Raw genomic sequence first — 26,016 nt, 5'->3', positions numbered from 1 at the left:
AACGCATTAAAAAACATATGTGTTCTGTCTTACATAAGGATTGTGAATGATAGGCACAATTCCAAAAAAAAAGGGCAGTTCCCCTTTAACTGGGGACGGCGTGGCACAGTTGGGAGAGTGGCTGTGCCAGCAACCTGAGGGTTCCTGGTTCGATCCCAACCTTCTACCAACCTCGTCACGTCCGTTGTGTCCTTGAGCAAAACACTTCACCCTCGCTCCTGATGGGTCGTGTTTAGCGCCTTGCATGGCAGCTCCCGCCATCAGTGTGTGTGTGAATGGGTGAATGTGGAAATAGTGTCAAAGCGCTTTGAAGGTAGAAAAGTGCTATACAAGTATAACCCATTTACCATCTAACTCAGCGTGAACATACTTGGGGTTGCATGAAGTCACTCAGATCAGCTGTTCTAGAATAGCGTTTTTAGTCTTAAGGGTAAGTCTACTCAAGAGTTAAGGATTGGGATAAGAGTTTATTGAACCTTCTTTTCGTAATAGACCTCTGATGTGTTTCATCTAAAAAATAAAAAACTCAAATTGCTTCAGGCAGAATTGAGCTTCATCACAGTGACAGATGTCACCCCATTGGGTGCCCACGGTTCCTGGATCGTCTGTATGGCACCAAAATCCACAGGAAGCCGGGAATAAAGACCCCTTAGGAGAAACGTCAGCCACTTTACACTTTAGGAAGTACTTAAGAGCAGAGAGGGTGCCTGTGGATAGCAAACTCTCCAAGGGGGGGAACTCCATCTGACTTGAACATTTCTTCTTTAAGTCTTTGGCTTGAAAAGATAAATGGAGTCCTCATCTTCTTGAATCAATACATATATATATGTACCAGAGGTTTGTGCAGTCTAGTCATCTCATTGTGAAACAGATAAAGCAAGGTATTTATCAAACGTCTGTTTGGATGCAAGTCTCCATGTCCTGAATCTGCTGTGTGATGCAAACAAAGCAAATGCATAATTACTAGAGATGTCCGATAATATCGGCCTCCCGATGTTATCGGCCGATAAATGCTTTGAAATTTAATTTCGGAAATTATCGGTATCGTTTTTTCCATTATCGGTATCGTTTTTAAACAAAAATTTATTTATTAAATCAACATAAAAAACACAAGATACACTTACAATTAGTGCACCAACCCAAAAAACCTCCCTCCCCCATTTACACTCATTCACACAAAAGGGTTGTTTCCTTCTGTTATTAATATTCTGGTTCTTACATTATATATCAATATATATCAATACAGTCTGCAAGGGATACAGTCCGTAAGCACACATGATTGTGCGTGCTGCTGGTCCACTAATAGTACTAACCTTTAACAGTTAATTTTACTCATTTTCATTAATTACTAGTTTCTATGTAACTGTTTTTATATTGTTTTACTTTCTTTTTTATTCAAGAAAATGTTTTTAATTTATTTATCTTATTTTATTTTATTAATTTTTAAAAAAAGGACCTTATCTTCACCATACCTGGTTGTCCAAATTAGGCATAATAATGTGTCAATTCCACGACTGTATATATCGGTATCGGTAATTAAAGAGTTGGACAATGTCGGAATATCGGATATCGGCAAAAAGCCATTATCGGACATCACTAATAAGTACTGCCTGGCAACAGGAGGCCATGCAGACATGGCAAGGCAAAATAAACTTTGGTTGCCTCTGTAGTTGTCTTACATTACCGTATATACATTTAACAGGGTTTCTGCAGGTCATTAAAAAGCATTAAAAGTCAGTAAATGATTTTTGCGGATATTGAGGCCTTAAATGGCATTTAAAAGCATTAAATACAATGTAATGCATGCTTTAGTAATTTATTTTTTGTAGTCTAAAATAAGAAATTCAACATCATTTTGCATACCTTTCTGACACATCACCAGCCAGTATCTGATCCCAGTACGATATTTGATCATCCCAGCACTAATGATAACATTTGAAGAAATGTAGCATAATATTCTTATCATTGACACAGTAGGAAGAGGCTATAAAAAATGTTGCAGTCACATTTCATATGAAGCATCCTGTCATTCATTAATTGACATTATACAGTATGAAGGATATTCATACGGCCTCATTCGTCACGGTTTACCTGACACATGAAACGTGACGAATTAGGGTGGTGCACTATCCACTTTAGCCGCCAGATGGCAGCAGTGTTGAATATCTTAAAAGCAATTTTGTGGCAATTCCAACTTTGATCGCAGCATCAGTCCCTAGTAGACTGACACGTTCCGTCATTTCCAGCAGACTGCATTGCAAAACGATTAACACCCCCTATCTTCCTCTCATGCGAGGTCCATCCTTAGACTTAGACTTAGACAAACTTTATTGATCCACAAGGGGAATTGTTCCACACAGTGGAACAATTTTCTCAGTTTCAAATAATGGAAAGAGTAAGGATGGAAAGGATAGTGCAGGTATTAAGTAGACTAAAATGTACCATAGTAGCAAAATAAAATATTAAATATATGTAATATTTATATATTATACATACAGTATATAATATATACTGATATATTATATTTTTACATAATATAACAAATCCCAATTACCATGTACAATATTACAGTATACGTAACAGCTGCAGCAAAAAAAATATCAAATTAAAAAAAATATAATGAAAAGGGAAGCATAAAATAGAGAGTAGATCCAGCAAAAAATAGACATTATAAACAAAGGGAGGTAGCTAACATAGAAGCGGTCAGGTTATAGACAGATATCATCTGGCGAGTGATCCAACTTTGATCACAGCCTCAGTCGCTAGTAGAGGGACGCTTTCCGTCATTTTCAGCAGACTACATTGCAAAATGATTAACACCCCCCTATCTTCCTCTCCCGCGAGATCCACCCAGGAATTATTTCTGAGCCCTATACACAGTACGTGATCTGTGAATAGAGATGGTCGGACCTACTGTGAATCTTCGGAAAACGTGTTCAATAAATGCAATTTGAAGCAAATGTTGGAAATTGCATGCCCTAATGAGGTAGCTGCTCCGAAACTAAACACTATAACGATACGGTCATGAATGATCTGTTAACTGCATGTCACTGGGCGATGGTTTTTCAATATCACATCAAGAAGATGAGGTATGAACTGTGGTGTCATCTTCTATTTGTCACGCCTGCCCGCCAGGCTCTACAGCCCATGTGTCATTCTGTCCGTCTTGCAGCTCCAGCTACAGTAACGCTAACAAACATGCTGGCTGTGTGAGTGCATGGAGATGTGAGCCTGCCAGTCCCTTGTCAATTACTGGAGAAGATACATAACTGGACACAATGGCACAGGCTTTATTGTGGATGAAAATATCAGGGTTTGTCCGTGGCTGTAAACGTCGCTGAGACTAACAGCTTTGGCCGACAGACAGAGGAGAGGAGCAGCTGGGGGCGAACAAAGTCATGAGACCAGTTTGGCATACATAAACACACGCATGCAGACTCAAAATAAGTTCATTCTAAATCGAGATGCAGGAGACCTACAGCAACCGCCCTTATACATGCCAGCAAGGTCCAGCTGAAACGTTCCCAAACTGGGCTAAGTAGGCATGAAGATACATCAAGTGTGCACGTTAGCAAGAATGAGTCATTTGATCTGCTTGATGGGCGCACACACGAGCAGTGCCCGCTTTGCTGGAGCTCATGTTACGAGTAATGGAGATAGCCGAGGGCGCGTTAGCTCAGTCCAGCATTAAGTTAGCTCGTGCGTTTTCACTTTAACACCTCGTGCTTGGCCCCACTGACTGTCGCACACCGAGACTGCATCATTCGCCAAACCTCTTGCAAATCCCTTTTTATTTGTGCTATACCGGGGGTCGGCAACCCGGGGCTCTAGAGCCGCATGCGGCTCTTTAGCGCCGCCCTAGTGGCTCTCTGGAGATTTTTCAAAAATGTATGAAGAATGGAAAAAGATGAGGGGAAAAAAAATCAATTTTTTTGTTTCAGAATGTTTTCTGTGGGAGGACAAACATGACATAAACCTCGCTAATTGTTATAAATCACACTGTTTATATTAAACATGCTTCACTGATTCGAGTATTTGGCGAGCGCCGTTTTGTCCTACTAATTTTGGCGGTCCTTGAACTCGCCGTATAGTTTGTTTCCATGTATAACTTTCTCCGACTTTCTAGGACGTGTTTTATGCCACTTTTTCTATCTCATTTTGTCCACCACACTTTTAACGTTGGGCATGAGTGCACAAAGGTGAGTTTTGTTGATGTTATTGACTTGTGTGGAGTGCTAATCAGACATATTTGGTCACTGCGTGACTGCAAGCTAATCGATGCTAACATGCTATTTAGGCTAGCTATATGTACATATTGCATATGCCTCATTTGTACGTATATTTGAGGTCATTTAGTTTCCTTTAAGTCCTCTTAATTACATTTATATCTCATGACACATGTAATATGGCTTTTAATTTTTTGCGGCTCCAGACAGATTTGTTTTTGTATTTTTGGTCCAATATGGCTCTTTCAACATTTTGGGTTGCCGACCCCTGTGCTATACCAACAATTAACTGGAGATACAGACCATTTTTGTTAAGTATCATCCAACGACATCACAGTATTTGAATAGAAACAGCTTAAAGAGTCCAATAGGATCTGCAGAATAATGTACACTCAAAGTTGGATGTAACGTGGGCGTCGGGGTCCGTGAAATACCGATCGTGTTATTCCCGAAAACGCAATATATAGAAATCCTTATTTTTTTCGGACCAAAAAAAAAAAGTTCAAGCTGTTGGTTCCGCTGTGCTCCTTGATGCTCCTTCATCGTCGTCAAAGCTAAGTGCTATCTTTTTATTTTGTGTACTTCTAAATATTTTATAGCCTTCTTTAGCTCTTCTCCGACGCACTTTGTAGTCTTATTGAATTCACAAAGCACGTGCTCTCTTTGTTTCACCACTTCTGTCAGAATAATTGTATCTACAAACCCCGTTTCCATATGAGTTGGGAAATTGTGTTAGATGTAAATATAAACGGAATACAATGATTTGCAAATCCTTTTCAACCCATATTCAATTGAATGCACTACAAAGACAAGATATTTGATGTTCAAACTCATAAACTTTATTTTTTTTTTGCAAATAATAATTAACTTAGAATTTCATGGCTGCAACACGTGCCAAAGTAGTTGGGAAAGGGCATGTTCACCACTGTGTTACATGGCCTTTCCTTTTAACAACACTCAGTAAACGTTTGGGAACTGAGACGACACATTTTTAAGCTTCTCAGGTGGAATTCTTTCCCATTCTTGCTTGATGTACAGCTTAAGTTGTTCAACAGTCCGGGGGTCTCCGTTGTGGTATTTTAGGCTTCATAATGCGCCACACATTTTCAATGGGACACAGGTCTGGACTACAGGCAGGCCAGTCTAGTACCCGCACTCTTTTACTATGAAGCCACGTTGATGTAACACGTGGCTTGGCATTGTCTTGCTGAAATAAGCAGGGGCGTCCATGGTAACGTTGCTTGGATGGCAACATATGTTGCTCCAAAACCTGTATGTACCTTTCAGCATTAATGGCGCCTTCACAGATGTGTAAGTTACCCATGTCTTGGGCACTAATACACCCCCATACCATCACAGATGCTGGCTTTTACACTTTGCGCCTATAACAATCCGGATGGTTCTTTTCCTCTTTGGTCCGGAAGACACGACGTCCACAGTTTCCAAAAACAATTTGAAATGTGGGCTCATCAGACCACAGAACACTTTTCCACTTTGTATCAGTCCATCTTAGATGAGCTCAGGCCCAGCGAAGCTGACGGCGTTTCTGGGTGTTGTTGATAAACGATTTTCGCCTTGCATAGGAGAGTTTTAACTTGCACTTACAGATGTAGCGACCAACTGTAGTTACTGACAGTGGGTTACTGAAGTGTTCCTGAGCCCATGTGGTGATATCCTTTACACACTGATGTCGCTTGTTGATGCAGTACAGCCTGAGGGATCGAAGGTCACGGGCTTAGCTGCTTACGTGCAGTGATTTCTCCAGATTCTCTGAACCCTTTGATGATATTACGGAGCGTAGATGGTGAAATCCCTAAATTCCTTGCAATAGCTGGTTGAGAAAGGTTTTTCTTAAACTGTTCAACAATTTGCTCACGCATTTGTTGACAAAGTGGTGACCCTCACCCCATCCTTGTTTGTGAATGACTGAGCATTTCATGGAATCTACTTTTCTACCCAATCATGGCACCCACCTGTTCCCAATTTGCCTGTTCACCTGTGGGATGTTCCAAATAAGTGTTTGATGAGCATTCCTCAACTTTATCAGTATTTATTGCCACCTTTCCCAACTTCTTTGTCACGTGTTGCTGGCATCAAATTCTAAAGTTAATGATTATTTGCACAAAAAAAAAAGTTTATCAGTTAGAACATCAAATATGTTGTCTTTGTAGCATATTCAACTGAATACGGGTTGAAAATGATTTGCAAATCATTGTATTCCGTTTATATTTACATCTAACACAATTTCCCAACTCATATGGAAACTGGGTTTGTAAGTTATCACAAAACTTTGTGTTTCAATGAGTTCCCGGCGAGCAGGACAAAAGCTGTCTTTGATCCTACCAAGCAGAAGGCTTGTAAAACTCCACTGTGTACGATGGGAAGCGACATGAAGGCGTCGGTTTCTTTCTATTGTAATCCACAGGAAGATTTTATCTTGACCCGAGATCCACAAAGCGGAGTGGAAGCAGGACCTGACGCAAGCTCCAGGCACCTTTTCTTTGAACTGTTTTACGACCTTTTCTTTGAACTGTTTTGTAACCAAAGGCGATGGCTGTTTACGACCCCCCCTCCCTTAGAAACAGCTGTTACCATGTAATCAGGGAAAGTCCAAATAAAAGAGGAGGCGTACAATCTTTCGCCAGAGCGTGGGGCGACACTGTAAAAGGGTACAGTGTCTACGCGTTTCTCCTCAATTGAGCCAAATTTAATTCTGTCTCTGTTTAATTCCTTGCTTCTTGTCTTGTTTAATAGATGTCATCAGTGTTTGAACCTGACAACTTCACTTTCAGTTTGCTACCTGCCAAGCTAGCGGAGCTAAGCTAGCCCCGGTCGTAAGCCCCCCGTCGGAGAACACGACTCGGTGAAGGAAAAAAAACATGAATATGCCTGTCTTGCACCCGTCTCAGGGAGAGGTTGTGTCCGCTTGTTAGAGCAGAGTAACTTCATACATTTAATGCCATGGACATGCTTGCTCGAGTTAGCCATATTAAGGCTAACTAGCCCAGTTTGTAGCAGCCGTTAACGGTCTACAAGCTACGGTGAGCCGGCTTGGACGCATAACAGATTTAGCTCGGGTGAAAACTGCACAATCGCGTTACATAGGCTATCGCTTTATATTTGGCCGCATTATATCGAACTTCGAGTGTACTTAAGTGTGCAAACACACATCATGCAACATCATTTTGAGCTTGTGGCATTAAAATATTGACAAAACACAGTTGAAAAAAAAATAATGGCAAAAAGCAGGGATTTTATAATCAAGAGTGATGTTACAGTAATATGGAACACAATAGTCTGGTTGAAATAGAAAAAACTAAACATATTTCCTCAGAGGCATATATTTATTCATCAACAGAGAGTACAATGCATCTATTAGGGGTAAGGCCTTAATTTTTACAAATGCATTTAAATGAAATATCAAACATTACATAAATACCATCATCTCTGTTTCTTTTTTATACCACACTTTAAACCTTGTGTTTTATACAACGCTGCAGCTAATTCATGGATTTTTATGGGTTCACATGCCGTCGATACATTTAAATACATTGAAATACCAAAGAAATTGTCAAACGGGTCACGGCGGACCAATGAAATTGTTTATATTAAATCAAACACACTCGCACAGTCATTCAGTCAGTTCTCCATTTAGCGTGTCATGGAGAAGAAACGCCTGAATGCACAAAACAAAAACAATGAACTTGGCCATAAATAAAGGAAACGGCCGCCACACAGAACGGAAATCCACCACTACTAACGGGCCATGGAAGGAAGATGTTGACACGATCCCAGAGGCATTCTGCCTTCAACTGAAATAAAGCCAAAATAGAAAAAAAACGTCGGACAAAGCAACCCAACTCCCCTCAACTGCGACACTCAAGGAACTCACACAAGTGCTTGTATACGAATTTCACGTTTCAACGTATAAAACCTCCGGCGTACAGGTTTATGTGGCCGATATATGTACACATAGAATTAGGTGGGTGCTGCTTATATTTAGGTGTGTTCTATAGTCCAGAAATGTGGGTATTAATAGAGCCTATTCTTGTGGATTCTTGGTGAGAGGAGAGGTACACTACGGACTAGTCTGCAGTCACTCGTAACCATCCATCCAATTTTCTACCGCTTGTCCCCCTTGGGTAGCGGGGGAGCTGTACCCTATCTCAGCTGCACTCGGGCAGACGGTGGGGTACACCCTGGACAAGTCGCCACCTCATCACAGGGCCAACACAGAAAGACAGACAACATTCACGTTCACATTCACACCCTTGTGCCAATTTTGTGTTGCTAATCAGCCTATCCCCAGTAACCAGTGTCCGGAAAACTACATTTAAAAGGTAATGAATCCTAAGTACTCGTTACTTTGCCAAAAAAGTAATTTGATTACTTTCAGGATTACTCCTTAATAAATGTAATTAATTACAAGGAAAATGAATTCATGCAGTTGAGAGACGTTTCATGAGAGCAGAGTGTGGCGCCTATAGCCAAGTGACGAGTGACATCAGTAAGAGTGCGCTCAGAGCAGGAGTTTAGCTCAGCTACGTTTGTTAGCTTATCAGTGACAGTTTGCTGGCAGTGACGGCAGCTGTGTTGAATCTTTTCCTAGGATTGGGTTACCTGGGGTTAATAAAGAGATTGATTGTGCTTCCATGGCTGTAATATTTTTTTTGTCCACGAACAGGGTGTTGTTAGATGGCAGGCTTGTTACTCAAATCATTGATTTCCATCCATCCATTTTTCTACCGCTTATCCCTGTCGAGGTCGCATCCCTCTCACAATTTACAATTTAATGTTGCCAATCAGGTTATCCCCAGGTGCATGTCTTTGGAGGTGGGAGGAAGCCGGAGAGAACCCACGCAGTCACAAATGTGTTGTTCATTATTCCCTCATAGTAGTAGTGTGAATGTACAATATGTATATATATATATATATATATATATATATATATATATATATATATATATATATATATATATATATATATATATATATATATATATATATATATATATATATATATTGTACAGGCCAACAATTTGGATACACCTTCTCATTAAATGTGTTTTCTTTATTTTCATGACTATTTACATTGTAGATTGTCACTGAAGGCAAGTTATGGAGTTATGTACTTAACAAAAAAAGGGGAAATAACTGAAAACATGTTTTATATTCTAGTTTCTTCAAAATAGCCACCCTTTGCTCTGATTACTGTTTTGCACACTCTTGGCATTCTCTTGATGAGCTTCAGGAGTTAGTCACCTGAAAGGGTTTTCACTTCACAGGTGTCATAGTTTTGATGCCCTCAGTGACAATCTACAATGTAATGTTATGAAAATAAAGGAAACGCATTCAAATGAGAAGGTGTGTCCAAACTTTTGGCCTGTACTGTACATATATATATATATATATATATATATATATATATATATATATATATATATATATATATATATATATATATATATATATATATATATATATATATATATATATATATATATATATATATATGTATATATGTATATATATATATATATATATATATATAGATATATATATATATATATATATATATATATAGATAGATAGTACTTTATTGATTCCTTCAGGAGAGTTCCCTCAGGAAAATTTAATATATATATATACATATTTATTCGTTAAATCGATTAAGAATCGTTAAAAGCTAGAATCGTTAATTCGAAAAATAAATTTTTTGACACCCCTAATAATCATTCACACTCACTTTAATGGACAATTTCAAGTGAATTTTAACCTGAATTTCCAAACATGCAAGTTTTTGGAATGTTGGAGGAAGCTGTAGAAAACACTCACAAAAACATGCAACGTCCACACAACTTTCACGTGCGCCACAGTCCTTCCCCAACAAAAAACATTTTACATAAAATTTTAATTTGGAGATACAGTATTTTGTACTTCCTAAACTCTAAATTGCCCCCTACAACTTCCCTGAGCAAACAACACAAAAGTTCAAACACACACAGGACACACAACCCCCTGGAATGTTCCGACGTACTTTAAAGCTACAAACGTATATTTACATGTCGGATGTGGAGTGGCAGTGTTTCAGAGCACATTTCACACGCTGCAATCACGTGACGTTCACTAGCAAGAGCTCCCAAGAATGTATCATTTTGTACAAACAGGCTAATTTAACTGCTAGGGTGAAATATAGGAGAATGTTGTGTTTGTAAGTACGTGTAGGTAGGGAGTTACTGTATCTGAGGCGATAGCACCTGTTAGGTAAACAATACACACATTCTCTCAGATATTAGATCAAAAAGATCATTTTTGAAGGTACATTTGCCTCCATAAGTCTTATACATTGTGATGAGTTGTACCATTAAACAACACATACGGTCTTTAAATAATAACACCATATGGCAGTGATATCATTCAAGTATCAGAGGAAGCCATTTACGGAACTCTGATCAACAACAGCTCGGCATACGCTCTGATATTCTAATGGTCCACTCAATTTATAAATCATGGACGCCCATATGAAGTCTTGATGGCCATTGTTGTTACTGTACATGTGGAAGTGGAAGATGTTCAGTTTTTGATCGTTCATAAGATGATGACAAATTCTTTTAGATTTCCAACATTTCAAGCTTTTTCTCCCCTCGCTGTGTTTGAGCAAAGTATTTGATTAGGCCTGGGCCGATTACACATTTACTCTTGACATATTTTGCCACAAATGAATGTAATGTACATGTAATGTAATGTAACCATAATAATACTAATATGCAAGTAACCCTTTCAAAACGCAATAAGCTTTTATTTCTCAGTATTTTTTACCGTTGTAATTGGAAAGTCCGAAGTAAGTAAAAAAAAAATCAAACTAAAATGGACTTGGAAAAAATGTAATTTTGGAAATATTATAAAGTGCAGTGTTTTCCCCAGTAGGACGGTTTGTTTCCTTGTTGCCATTTTTGCAACAATTTCTGCATTCTGGCTCATTTGTCCGTGTTGATGGGCTCATCTTGCTCATTTTGTTGGAAGCTGAAATATTCCGAATCAAATCTTGTTCATTTGATTCTTTTTTTTTTTTTAAATTTTGCCCATCATTCACATTTCTCATGTAAGACAAGAACACATATTTTTCTTTTTTGTATGCATTGTAATAAGTAAATACACGTTAGCAAAAGTCAGCAAACAATAGAGCCAATGTTAGTCGCTTTATTCCACCTCTATGTCGCTCTAAAAACACCCAAAAAACCTCCATTAACATTTTTTATACACACTGTAAATGTATATGTAATGTAGTAATTTATAATAACATTAATATTTATGTATTTTTCTCACTTTAAGCATACGGCAGCGCATTCATTTCACAAACGCATCACGTTTGCCTTTTCCTTCGACAACAATGACCACTACTCACAGCAGACTTCATTAGAGACAGCACCCATAATCAAACAATCCCTTACTGTACAACATCTGCTCTCACTGGCATCCCAACTGATGGGATGTTTATATCTTCCTGTTTAGATGAATAATTAATCATAATCCTTGTGAAGGGTTAATAAAATAAGTGGGTGCGAACATTTGTCTTATTGGGTCTTCCTTATCATTTCCGGGTCTAAGTTGGATGTCAAAGTGGACCAACTTCTCAGTTTATGTCCACATCCTTCTACTATCAAGGTAAAAGGCATTATTTATAATCTAGAATTAACTTTCACCACTATAGAGGCGAGAAAGTGATTTGTGATCAATGTGTCGCCAAATGTAGGTTAGTGTTCATAACAGCAATATCGCTAATTCCTTGGTAAATAATAAGGTCATGAAATGTAAATGGAGTATTGTTGACGGTTTTCATGGGCGGAATGGATGCAATAGACCCAATGACTTCATTGTTATCTGAATTTTGCTCGCATTTATTCACGAGCTAGAATGCATGACGAAAAACATGTGTTCTTGGATTGTGAATGATAAGCAAAATTCCCCCCAAAAAGTGCCGTTACCCTTTAATAAACGGTGCTGAGAGCGATGCACAGAGTGAACCCTCTAGCACTCTGGTTGCAAGTGACAGACACAGAAAACAAACACGGCAATCAAATTAAATTTAATTCATCAATCAATTCATTTATTTATTGATTTAGATTTTATCGGCCCAGGCCTATACTGTCCAGTGCATTGTTGATGTTATCAATGGTTTGGCATGTCTTCTTTGAGTTTTTGACACAGATCAAGGCACATATAAGTAAAGCACATGGTTAGCATGTGTGGTTAGCATCTTGAGTTCAAAGGTGGCTGTAATGCAGGGGTGTCAAAACTACGGCCCGCGGGCCAATTGTGGTCCGCCGACGTCTCCAATATGGCCCGCGAGACATCATGAGGAATCTTACCCACAGTGAGGTAGCATTCATCTTGGGGTGGTATAGCTCGGTTGGTCGAGCGGCCGTGCCAGCAACTTGAGGGTTCCAGGTTCGATCCCTGCTTCTGCCATCCTAGTCACTGCCGTTGTGTCCTTGGGCAAGACGCTTTACCCACCTGCTCCCAGTGCCACCCACACTGTTTTAAATGTAACTTAGATATTGGGTTTCACTATGTAAAGCGCTTTGAGTCACTAGAGAAAAGCGCTATATAAATATAATTCACTTCACTACATCTTAATTGTCTTGACAATTTTGATGCTGCTCTTATGTCGCCATCTTGCGGTCAACATTAGGTTTTCAGGTTAATGATGTGACGTGATATCGGGAGAAGAAGACGCCTGAGATATGACGTCGTTTAGCTGTCAGCTTGTTTATTAACAGCTTGGTGTGTAAATGAGATGTGTAATTAAACCAAAGAGATGTGGTGTGACTAAATGTGAGCACTTATCTGAACGTGGTTGTCAGAGGGTGTTGAAGGTGCGTGTTGATCCAGGCGAAGTCCAAATAAGGGCAAGGCAGGCTCGAGTGTCGGAGGACAGGCGGATAGTCAAGGACAGGAGCGCGGCGTCGTGGTCGGGTGACAGGCGTGAGGTCGAAAATCCAGGAAGGCAAGGGGGTTCCACAGGGAGGTCCAAAGTGACAAGGCACACAGCTTGACCACGAGGAAGGATGACGGGGAGTGTACTGGATACGAGCTACGTTCTGGCGTCGGATCTCAGGTTGCGCTGGTTTAAGAAGGCTGATCGCTCATCATGGACAGGTGCGTAGATTGCTGAGCGTTTGCAGCCGCGCGGAAGCGCGCTTGCAGCAGACAGAGAGCGCCCGTGGGCGTGGCCTGCGGTGCGCTCGTCAGGGCACGCAACAGGAGGAGACGCAGCAGAAGTGTGACCCATAACAGGACCCCCCCCCCCCCCCCCCCCCTTATGCGAGACTCCCGACGAGCTTCGGGGTGCCTCAGGGTGAGTTCGGTAAAAATCTTCAATAAGGGAAGGGTCGGCGATGTAAGAAGCCGGGACCCATGATCTGTCCTCAGGTCCATAGCCCTCCCAGTCTACGAGGTAGACCCATCCTCTTCCTTGTCGTCGGACCTTGAGAATCTCCCTGACGGTCCACACCTGGTCACCATCCTCGAGAACCCTAGGTGGAGGGGGGGGCAGGGATGGGGGGCGACAGTGAACTGTTGGTTACTGGTTTTACCTGAGACACGTGAAACACCGGGTGGAATCTCATGGACCCAGGGAGGTCCAGGCAAACTGCGGCAGGATTGACTCTGGATCTGACTGTAAAAGGTCCAACGAAACGTGGTGCTAACTTCTGAGAGGATATCGGGAGGTGAATGTCCTTGGCCCGTAACAGCACCTGCTGTCCGGGCTGATAGTCGGGAGCTGGGATGCGCCGCCGGTTGGCGTTACGACGCATCTTCTCAAATGCCTTCAATAAGGCAGCGCGGGCAGACCTCCACACCTTGCGGCATCGTCTCAGATGAGCTCTGGTGGAAGGAACTGCCACTTCGATCTCCTGGGAGGGAAATAAAGGAGGTTGAAAACCTTGCCAGCATTCAAAAGGGGACATACCAGTAGCCGCGCAGGTCATGGAGTTAAAGGAGTACTCCACCCATGGAATGAACTTGCACCAGGAGTTGGGCTGTTGAGCAGCCATACAGCGCAGCATGGTCTCCACCCCCTGGTTGGCCCTTTCCGCTTGTCCATTGCTCTGGGGGTGGTAGCCAGAAGTCAGGCTGACCGTGGCTCCAATCCCCTTGCAGAAAGCTTGCCAGACCCGGGAAATAAATTGGGGACCACGATCAGACACAATGTCGGTGGGGATCCCGTGAATTCTAACCACATGCTGAACGAGCAGTTCTGTGGTCTCAGCCGAGGATGGGAGTTTGGGCAAGGGTATGAAATGGGCCGCCTTGGAAAACCTGTCTATTATGGTGAGTATTGTGGTGTTACCTTTAGAGGGGGGAAGTCCAGTGATGAAGTCAAGAGCAATGTGTGACCAAGGTCGACTCGGGATCGGAAGGGGATGTAAGAGTCCAGCAGGAGGGCTGTGGTCTGCCTTGTTCCGGGCGCAGATGCAGCAGGCGGCGATGAATTCGCGAGTATCCGCCTCCATGGAAGGCCACCAGAAGCGGCGTCGAATGAATGATAGCGATCTGTGGATTCCGGGATGACATGTAAACAGACTTGAATGTGCCCAGTCGAGTACCTTGCTCCTTAAGGTTGCGGAACAAAAAGTCTATTGGGGGGTCCGTTCCCAGGACCAGGGTCGGACCGTAGCGCCGTCCTGACCAGGCCCTCGATTTCCCAAGTTACCATCCCGAAGATGCGGTTCGGGGGAAGGATGGTCTCTGCAGTTTGTCTAGTTGTGGGTTCCTCAGAGAAGATCCGCGAAAGAGCGTCAGCCTTGCCATTGCGTGAACCGGGTCTGTAGGTGAGAGTGTAATTGAATCGGCCGAAGAACTGTGACCAGCGTGCTTGCCTGTCATTAAGTCTCTTTGCGGAACGGATGTGAATAAGGTTGCGGTGGTCGGTCAGGACCAGGAACGGATGTTTAGCCCCCTCCAGCCAGTGTCTCCATTCAACCAAAGCTTCGTGGACGGCCAACAGTTCTCGGTTCCCTGCATCATAGTTCCTCTCGGCTGGGGTTAGGCGTCTGGAAAAGAACGCACAAGGGTGCAACACATTATTCTCATTAGCTCTTTGGGACAATACTGCTCCAATCCCAGAATCAGATGCATCTACTTTCACCGTGAACGGCTTGTCAGGGTCAGGGTGTACCAGGATGGGAGCGGAACTGAAACTCCTCTTGAGGCTCAAGAATGCGATGTCTGCCTCCTTGTTCCAGACAAAAACTGTATTGGTAGAAGTTAGCGTGTGAAGGGGTGCGGCTACCTTGTTGAAGTCGAGTATGAAGCGACGGTAGAAACCCGCAAAGCCTAAGAATCTCCTAAGCTCAGTACGAGTGGTGGGTTGGGGCCAATCCACCACTGCCTTGACCTTCTTGGGGTCGGCTCGGATGTTACCCTTCTCGATGGTGTGACCCAAGAAGTTAACTGATGACGAATGGAACTCGCACTTCTCTGCCTTGACGAAAAGACGATTCTCAAGGAGGCGCTGGAGAACAAGGCGGACGTGATGTTGATGGTCCTGCAGGTTGTGAGAGAAAATCAGAATATCATCAAGATATACGACCACAAACTTCTCGAGCATGTCTCTCAGCACGTCGTTAACAAGAGTCTGGAAAACGGCTGGGGCTTTGGTCAGGCCGAAGGGCATGACCCGGTACTCAAAGTGACCCAAGTGTGTGTTAAAGGCCGTATTCCATTCGTCCCCCTTCCTAATCCGGACAAGATGGTATGCATTACGGAGATCCAGCTTGGTGAAAACGGTAGCAGGGGCAAGAGGTTCGAAAGAAGAGCTCATGAGTGGTAGGGGATACCGGTTCTTGACCGTGATGAGGTTGAGTTTGCGGTAGTCGATGCACGGACGTAAGGACCCATCCTTCTTGCCGACAAAGAAGAATCCAGCGGCTACCGGTGATTTAGAGGGGGTGATGGTACCAGATGCGAGTGATTCCGTGATGTAGTCTGACATGGCCTTTTTCTCGGGTATGGATAGGTTATACAGGCGGCTAGAGGGGAGTACTGCTTCGGATATGAGGTCAATGGCACAGTCGTATGGTCTGTGCGGGGGTAGTGAAAGTGCCTGTTCCTTACTAAATACAGCAGCAAGGTCATGATAGACAGCGGGAACCCCAGATAGGTCAGATGGGGAAGAGTTGAGCTTGGGGTTCTCCGAGACGGGGTCTGCTGCTTTGAGGCAGTTGGCATGACAAGCCGTGCTCCAGGCTAGGATCCTCCCTGAGATCCAGGAAATCTGAGGGTCGTGCTGGCGAAGCCAAGAACGGCCGAGGACAAGAGGGGCGACAGGGGCGTTGAGGATCAACAAGCTAATTTGCTCAGTGTGGTTGCCAGACAGGGTAAGAGTGACTAGTGCGGTACGGTGGGTGATGGGTCCCAGGGGATGCCCATCCAAGGCCTAAGCTGGTAAGGACTTGTCCAGAGGCAGAAGCTCAATCCCGGCTTGACAGGCGAAATCACGGTCCATGAAACTCTCATCTGCTCCAGAGTCCAAATATGCTCCCACCTTCAGTCTTTTAGTCTTCCAGGACAACGTTGCGGGGAAAAGAATGCCAGGGTCACTATTGCTCTGGGGAAAGATGGTGTGGCTCACAAGTACTCCCCTAACTAGTGAGCCTGATCTTTTGGTCGTGTGGGGCAGGTCTTGATCACGTGACCCGCACACCCACAGTAGAGGCAGAGGCGCTGCTGGAACCTCCTCTCCCGTTCCTCCGTGGCAAGTCGAGTCCTGCCCAACTGCATGGGTTCCACCCCGCTGGTAGGTGCAGGGAAAAAGCCAGACTGGTCCACCAAGTGAGCACCCTCATCCCGAGCTTTGGCCGCGGTAGGGGAGTAGGAAGCGGTCCGATTTTCCCATGCTGGCCGTCTGGTCCTCTCACGGGCAGCAAGTCTTCGTTCCGCTGCTTGTTCCCTTAGTCTTTGGTCCATAAGCAGGGCCAGCTGGATGAGGTCATGGTAGGTGGCTGGTCGGTCACGCAACAATCCGTCCTTTATTTCGTCAGAGAGGCCCCGACGGTAGGCGCTCAACAAGGCCTTGTTATCCCACCCGCTGTCGGCGGCCAGGGTGCGGAACTCGAGAGTGTAGTCCGCTACAGAACGAGAACCTTGCTGGAGGGAGTGAAGACGTGAGGCGGCGTCTCCTCCCTCAGCGGGGTGGTCAAAAACTGCCCGGAACTCAGCACGAAAAGCAGCAAAGTTTGTGCTGAGACTAAGGTTGCGGTCAACAGCTGCCGTTGCCCACTGGAGAGCCCTTCCGGTCAACAGTGAAAAAATAAAAGCTATCTTGGCCCCGTCAGAAGTGTAGCGGGAGGGCTGATGACGAAACACCATGTCACACTGGACCAGGAAACCACGGCAAAGCTCAAAATCCCCCTCAAAAGCTCTGGGACTAGCGATCTTCGGCTCGCAGGATGGGGGGGGGCGGCATGGGGGCTGCAGAGGCAGGGGCGGCTTGCTCGGGTATCGGCTGAGCGGAGGAGCCTGGGGAAATCAATTCCAGTCTAGCTAAAATGTTAGCAAAAGCAGCATCGAGCTTGTTCTCCAGTACACAAAAGCGTTCTTGGTGCTGCTGGAGTGCCGTGTGCACACCTGTGATACTTGGTACAGGGGAGGCTCTGGAGGTGAGCGGGGTACGCGTCATGTCTTTGCCGTCTGGTTCTGACATGGCCAGAACGTACTGTGACGTGATATCGGGAGAAGAAGACGACAGAGATATGACGTCGTTTAGCTGTCAGCTTGTTTATTAACAGCTTGGTGTGTAAATGAGATGGGTAATTAAACCAAAGAGATGTGGTGTGACTCAATGTGAGCACTTATCTGAACGTGGTTGTCAGAGGGTGTTGAAGGTGTGTGTTGATCCAGGCGGAAGTCCAAATAAGGGCAAGGCAGGCTCGAGTGTCGGAGGACAGGCGGATAGTCAAGGACAGGAGCGCGGCGTCGTGGTCGGGTGACAGGCGTGAGGTCGAAAATCCAGGAAGGCAAGGGGGTTCCACAGGGAGGTCCAAAGTGACAAGGCACACAGCTTGACCACAAGGAAGGATGACGGGGAGTACGTACGTAGCTTAGGTTGCGCTGGTTTAAGAAGGCTGATCGCTCATCATGGACAGGTGCGTAGATTGTCGAGCGTTTGCAGCCGCGCGGAAGCGCGCTTGCAGCAGAGAGAGAGCGCCCGTGGGCGTGGCCTGCGGTGCGCTCATCAGGGCACGCAGGGCAGGAGACGCAGCAGAAGTGTGACCCATAACAAATGACCTGTAATTATGCTCTAAATTAGGGGTCCCCATCTCGTCGATCGCGATCGACCAGTCGATCTTTGGGACCCGCAAAAATATTACCAAAAAAGTAATAATATGACATCGGTGACACCTCCACCCAAAATATTACCAACAGACCCGCCATCAGGCAAGCATTTTAACACCTGAACAACACCTCGCCTCTCTCTCTTCAACCTCTCTTCCTGCGGCTCTCTACAATGCTACACCCGCATTGCATGACGTGCTCATAAATCATCGCGCTGCAACATTGCATGAAGCCCGACTGTTGCAACGCATCGGACATTTTCTTGCATCCAACATGAAACAACTCTTGATAAAACAAGGCGGCAGCTAAAGAAAGACTTACCCCTTCATCCCCTCTTTTATCACACTGGAAAAACCCGCCAGGTGAACAGCTGATTTTACTACTTCCGATTCTGACGTAGGACAACCATGTGACTTGCGTCCCCATATGTGACCATAGGATGAACAAATATACTACATTACTTAGACTATAGCGGCCATAAACGGTTAGCTTCTACAGCAGGGGTGCACAAAGAGTGGCACAGGAGCCATCTGTGCAGGCCAGTAACTCGTTAGTCATTGGCCCTAGGCACATTACAAAAAACACCAGCAAAAATTAGGAAAACAGCAAGAAACACAATGGAAAAAAAGCCAAAATGTTTACATCAGCCAATAACAACACACAAAGCTTTGTTATTAAGAAACAAAAACAAACAAAAAACAACAATACAAAATTATATATATGAACAAATATACATATTTTTTCAATAAAAAGATTATATATATATATATATATATATATATATACAGTATATATATATATATATATATATATATATATATATATATATATATATATATATATATATATATATATATATATATATATATATATATATATATGTCTATGTATATGTATGTATATATATATGTATATAGACATATATATATATGTACATAGACATTATATACACACTTACATATATACATATAGATATATATACATACACACACATATATATATACACTACCGTTCAAAAGTTTGGGGTCACATTGAAATGTCCTTATTTTTGAAGGAAAAGCACTGTACTTTTCAATGAAGATAACTTTAAACTAGTCTTAACTTTAAAGAAATACACTCTATACATTGCTAATGTGGTAAATGACTATTCTAGCTGCAAATGTCTGGTTTTTGGTGCAATATCTACATATGTGTATAGAGGCCCATTTCCAGCAACTATCACTCCAGTGTTCTAATGGTACAATGTGTTTGCTCATTGGCTCAGAAGGCTAATTGATGATTAGAAAACCCTTGTGCAATCATGTTCACACATCTTAAAACAGTTTACCTCGTTACAGAAGCTACAAAACGGACCTTCCTTTGAGCAGATTGAGTTTCTGGAGCATCACATTTGTGGGGTCAATTAAACGCTCAAAATGGCCAGAAAAAGACAACTTTCATCTGAAACTCGACAGTCTATTCTTGTTCTTAGAAATGAAGGCTATTCCACAAAATTGTTTGGGTGACCCCAAACTTTTGAACGGTAGTGTATATATATATATATATATATATATATATATATATATATATATATATATATATATATATATATATATATATATATATATATATATATATATAAATAACATAACATGACATAACCTAGTTATAACATAGTTGACGCAGGGGTAGATCTTGCTTTGGTTTTTGGCTGAGATAGGGATCTTGGGCTCGAAAAGGTTGGTGACCGCTGCTCCAAATGTAGGCATGCGCAGCATTAACTTATATCCCGATGTAAACAACCTTACCTAGTCATGGTGTCAAAAAATAAATAAATCCAACCAACACAAAATGTCAACAGACACGGTCACACATAACACAACCTGCTCACTGAACTTTGTGGATATTATTTAAAAAAAACGCCCATGCACCATAAAAAATTTAAAATTACACCCATTACATCCATTACAAAGCATGATGACAAAAACGTAAAACACTTTCCACACTTATCCATTTTGGCGCATTTTTGCTGCTTGATATTTCTAATTGATTACAAAACTTTAAGGCGGTTGTCACAGAAGTAAACAAGGTAGGAGTCACGTACTCGTAATATCAAATTATATTAATGATTAATTATATATATGTGTGTGTATATATATATATATATATATATATATATATATATATATATATATATATATATATATATATATATATATATATATATATATATATATATATATATATATATATATATATATATATATATATATGTGTTACTTTACATGCAGTCGGCTTCCAGCCCTCGATCCACATTTTTTAGCCCAATGCGGCCCCCACATCAAAAAGTTTGGACACCCCTGCTATAATGTCTTTGTCATCTTCCAATATGCCTAAGCGCCATCTACAGGGTTTAAGTGGAACAGCAACAACATAAATGTACAGTGTGTCTACATAACTCATTTTCAATTCAGTTCAGTGTATGCCCAACTTCAGGAGGGAAACTTTTATCATCTGCTGTCCAATATCAAGCTTACCAACAACAATACTCAAACGGGCGTGGTTCTCCTGTTGCCGCCATCTTTCACATCTTTCTGGAAGCAGTTGTGGACTTGTAAAAAGTCCCTCTCAGGACTGTAGCGCCCCCTTCCCTTCAGAGGGTCCCTGCGCAGGGAGTACAGGGATATGTCTCCCGTCTGCAAGCCCATCCCCAGCCCCGCCTCTCCACCCCTCCCTCCCCCCATCTTCTTCCTTCCCGGGGAGGGCTCGCGCGACGGGTCCGACGACCTCGAGCTGGACCGCGAGCGCCTCCGTCGGTGGCTGCAACTGGGGATACGGGTGTAAGGCGAAGACGAGGCGGTGGATTTGATGAAGTCGCGCCTGGCTCGGCAGCGCGTCTCTTTGTTTTTCTCGATGTATATGTTGACCGCCAGGACGCCCACGGATTCTGCCACGATGAAGGAGAGGGCGCCAAAGTAGAAGGACCAGCCATAGTTGTATTGGTTCTTCTTGTCCTCGTCTTTCTTGTCGCTCGGGTCGCCGGCGTTACTGGAGATGTAAACGATGATGCCGATGATGTTGCTCAGGCCTGAAGACAGGATGGGGGAGACTTGGGATCAGTGTTGGAAAAGATAGGTTGGGACTCTTTCAGTGAATATTCTGAACTCCCATTTCAATGCAACTTATATACACAGCTTATTTTCTTTTCATTTCATACAGAGTAATGATTTATACTACAGATGTCCGATAAATGCTTTAAAATGTAATATCGGAAATTATTGGTATCTGTTTCAAAAAGTAAAATTAGTGACTTTTTAAAACGCCGCTGTACGGAGCGGTACATATCCGGTAAACACGGACGTTGGGAAAAGTACAGAGCGGTTGCGTCTTTCCCAGTCAGCACACAACACAGGAGTTGACAACTGCAGCATGAGAGGTTTACTGGCGACGCTTGATGACCTCATCAAACCGCCGCGAGCGCAGCATAACAACAACAAGAGTGTGTTGTTGCCGGTGCTGTAGCCGTGGCTAAAAAGCGAGCTCGCTCTGTGACTGACTAACGACACCATGTCTATGGTTTGGGATTATTTTAAAGTGTGTCTGACGGATAAAAAAATGGCAATTTGCAATGACTGCAAAAAGTTGGTTATGCGAGGAGGAACCGAGATGTCTTCCTTTAATACGAGCAATTTGATCTCCCACCTCTTCAAGAATCGTAAGGAGACGCACGATGAATACAAGCGGAAGATGGATGAAAAGCAAACAGCGAAAAAAAGTAGTACCACACAGTCACAGTTGTCGCTTAAAGACAAAAACCACCCCAAGCCGAAAGTCCATGTTGTGGTCAGGGGCAACGCACGCAGTATGGCAAAAGCTACGGTGGAGTTTGGTGTGGCTAGTCTGCCCTGCATGGTGCAGTGAACGGAGGTGCCCTGTCTCAACGCAGCATTTCAGAAGCTCTGACTGACTGCTAGACCACTTCAAGCACTCACCACTAGCTTGCAGTACATTTGTGTGACTCATAGAAATACGTTAGAGCAGGGCAGATTGAGCCCAGTTTATAATTCCCTGTTATACAGTATGCCAGGCAGCCTTGCACTAAAGGAGGACTATGTTATTGTTTACTTTATGACTGTAGTATACTCTGGACAGAAGCTGTGTGCCTTCATTATTTTTGTAGCTGTTGTTTTGAGGCATGTTTAAAAAATAAATAAAAATAATGCTCTTTGTGAAAGTCAAAGTATAGTATTTCCCATAGTTGTAGTGGGTCTCAGGGAGAGCATGTCCCAAATTCCAACCTGCTGTTTTGAGGCATGTTAAAAAAAACAATGTACTTTGTGACTTCAATAATAAATATGGCAGTGCCATGTTGGCACTTTTTTCCATAACTTGAGTTGATTTATTTTGGAAAACCTTGTTACATTGTTTAATGCATCCAGCTGGACATCACAACAAAATTAGGGATAATAATGTGTTAATTCCACAACTGTATATATCGGTATCGGTTGATATCGGAATCGGTAATTAAGAGTTGGACAATATCGGATATCGGCAAAAAAGCCATTATCGGACATCTCTAATTTATACACAATATCAATGAACATTTTCTTGCCATAATCCTTAGTGTTTTTTGGAGTCATTTTTGTCTGCTTCCCGTTCCTGGTAGTGTTGTGTTACTGTAAATGACACCAACTGTATGAACTCTGTGACTATGCAGAATGATGAACGACCTGACCTGGAACAATAATCTATGTCGCCATGTCTGCAGACATGGCGACATAGATTATTGTTAGAAAAATAGAAAAGCTCGCTCTGGTTCCATGGAGATGGTCGAAAATCCGGTATTGAGCACTGTTTAACGGATAAACCACAGTAACCTATATATATATATATATATTAGGGCTGTGAATCTTTGGGTGTCCCATGATTCGATTCAATATCGATTCTTGGGGTCACGATTCGATTCAAAATCTTTTTTTTTTTTCAATTCAACACGATTCTCGATTCAAAACCGATTTTTTCCCGATTCAAAAGGATTCTCTATTCATTCAATTTCAGCAGGATCTACCCCAGTCTGCTGACATTCAAGCAGAGTAGTAGATTTTTGTAAAAAGCTTTTATAATTGTAAAGGACAATGTTTTATCAACTGATTGAAAAAATGTAAATTTGTTTTAACTATTAAATGAACCAAAAATATGACTTATTTTATCTTTGTGAAAATATTGGACACAGTGTGTTGTCAAGCTTATGAGATGTGATGCAAGTGTAAGCCACTGTGACACTATTGTTCTTTTATTTTTATTTTTATAAATGTCTCGTGATAATGTCAATGAGGGATTTTTAATCACTGCTATGTTGAAATTGTAACTAATATTGATACTGTTGTTGATAATATTCATTTTTGTTTCACTACTTTTGGTTTGTTCTGTGTCATGTTTGTGTCTCCTCTCAATTGCTCTGTTTATTGCAGTTCTGAGTGTTGCTGGGTCGGGTTTGGTTTTGGAATTGGATTGCATTGTTATGGTATTGCTGTGTATTGTTTTGTTGGATTGATTAATTTAAAAAAAAAAAAAAAAAAAAAAGGTTTTTAAATAAATAAATTGAAAAAAAAAAAAAATCGATTTTTTAAAAATTAGGATCGATTCTGAATCGCACAACGTGAGAATCGCGTTTCGAATTCGAATCGATTTTTTCCCACACCCCTAATATATATATATATATATATATATATATATATATATATATATATATATATATATATATACACACACACACACAGTGTATATATATATATATATATATATATATATATATATATATATATATATATATAGGGCTGGACGATATGGCCTTTTTGTAATATCTCGATATTTTTAGGCCATATCGCGATACACGATATATATCTCATAATTTTGCCTTAGCCTTGAATGAACACTTGATGCATATAATCACAGCAGTATGATGATTCTATGTGTCTACATTAAAACATTCTTCTTCATACTGCATTAATATATGCTACTTTTTAAAACTTTCATGCAGAGAGGGAAATCACAACTAAGTCAATTTAGCAAAAGTGTATTTATTAAACAGTTATTAAGCAGTGGCACAAACATTCATGTCATTTCCAAAACAGAAAGTGCAAGATTGTCCGAGACATTTTAAAACAAGCTATAAGTGCACTTTTGAGCATGATGACACACAAGATATTTCAATAAGTGTCACATAAAAATGAGCTGCATATCAAATAGTAAATGTCCTACGTTGTTGATGTGGAAATAGTTGCTTGGGCATTTAGTTGGTGTGGCACCGAACGGAGATGTTGACATGATGTAAAGACATATTCCCGCTTGAAGCCAAACCACCGTCAGACGATGGACCCCGTGCTGTTTTTCTTGGGAATTAATTATTCCTCCATTTGTTACCAGATTCGCACCTTCTTTCTCTCGTATTACCACTCAAACCACAGCTAACGTTACCATGTCGCTACCTCTCTGCTCGGCGAGGGCGTGTGACGTTGCTCACGTGACAGTATGTGACGTATGTAAGAAGGTGCGCTTGTTTTAAAGTCTCTGTGAGAAGGAGAGACAAGAAAGAGTGAGACACGCATGCAGTTTAATGCCCGCAGTTAAAAGCAACTGCGTGAAAACCTATACTCGAATATCACGATACAGTCATTTTCTATATCGCACAGAGACAAACCCGCGATATATCGAGTATATCGATATATCGCCCAGCCCTATATACAGTATATATATATGCATACACACACAGTAGAGGCCAAAAGTTTGGACGCACCTTCTCATTCAATGCGTTTTCTTTATTTTCATGACTATTACTGCTTTGCACACTCTTGGCATTCTCTCGATGAGCTTAAAACCCTTTCAGGTGACTTCCTCTTGAAGCTCATCGAGAGAATGCCAAGAGTGTGCAAAGCAGTAATCAGAGCAAAGGGTGGCTACTTTGAAGAAACTAGAATATAAGACATGTTTTCAGTTATTTCACCTTTTTTTGTTCAGTACATAACTCCACATGTGTTCATTCATAGTTTTGATGCCTTCAGTGACAATCTACAATGTCACGAAAATAGTCATAAAAATAAAGAAAACGCATTAAATAAGAAAGTACTATATATTGTATACTGTATATATATATATATATATATATACACACTACCGTTCAAAAGTTTGGGGTCATCCAAACAATTTTGTGGAATAGCCTTCATTTCTAAGAACAAGAATAGACTGTCGAGTTTCAGATGAAAGTTCTCTTTTTCTGGCCATTTTGAGCGTTTAATTGACCCCACAAATGTGATGCTCCAGAAACTCAATCTGCTCAAAGGAAGGTCAGTTTTGTAGCTTCTGTAACGAGCTAAACTGTTTTCAGATGTGTGAACATGATTGCACAAGGGTTTTCTAATCATCAATTAGCCTTCTGAGCCAATGAGCAAACACATTGTACCATTAGAACACT

At 41.9% G+C, this 26,016-nt stretch overlaps 1 protein-coding gene across 1 annotated transcript in view; it reads right to left on the bottom strand.

The window, feature by feature from the left end:
- Positions 1 to 20,948: 20,948 nt before the first annotated feature.
- The window catches only part of LOC133639234 (voltage-dependent calcium channel gamma-4 subunit-like), a 59,580-nt gene continuing 54,512 nt past the window's right edge, over positions 20,949 to 26,016 (bottom strand). Inside the window, exon 4 of the mRNA XM_062032407.1 lies at positions 20,949 to 21,633. Coding sequence (XP_061888391.1) covers positions 21,095 to 21,633 — 539 coding nt within the window. The 3' untranslated portion in view covers positions 20,949 to 21,094. The remainder of the gene's footprint in view (positions 21,634 to 26,016) is intronic.

Source organism: Entelurus aequoreus, linkage group LG22, assembly GCF_033978785.1.
Source record: "Entelurus aequoreus isolate RoL-2023_Sb linkage group LG22, RoL_Eaeq_v1.1, whole genome shotgun sequence".
NCBI lineage: Eukaryota > Metazoa > Chordata > Actinopteri > Syngnathiformes > Syngnathidae > Entelurus > Entelurus aequoreus.
This window is presented reverse-complemented; position numbering and strand designations above follow the sequence as displayed.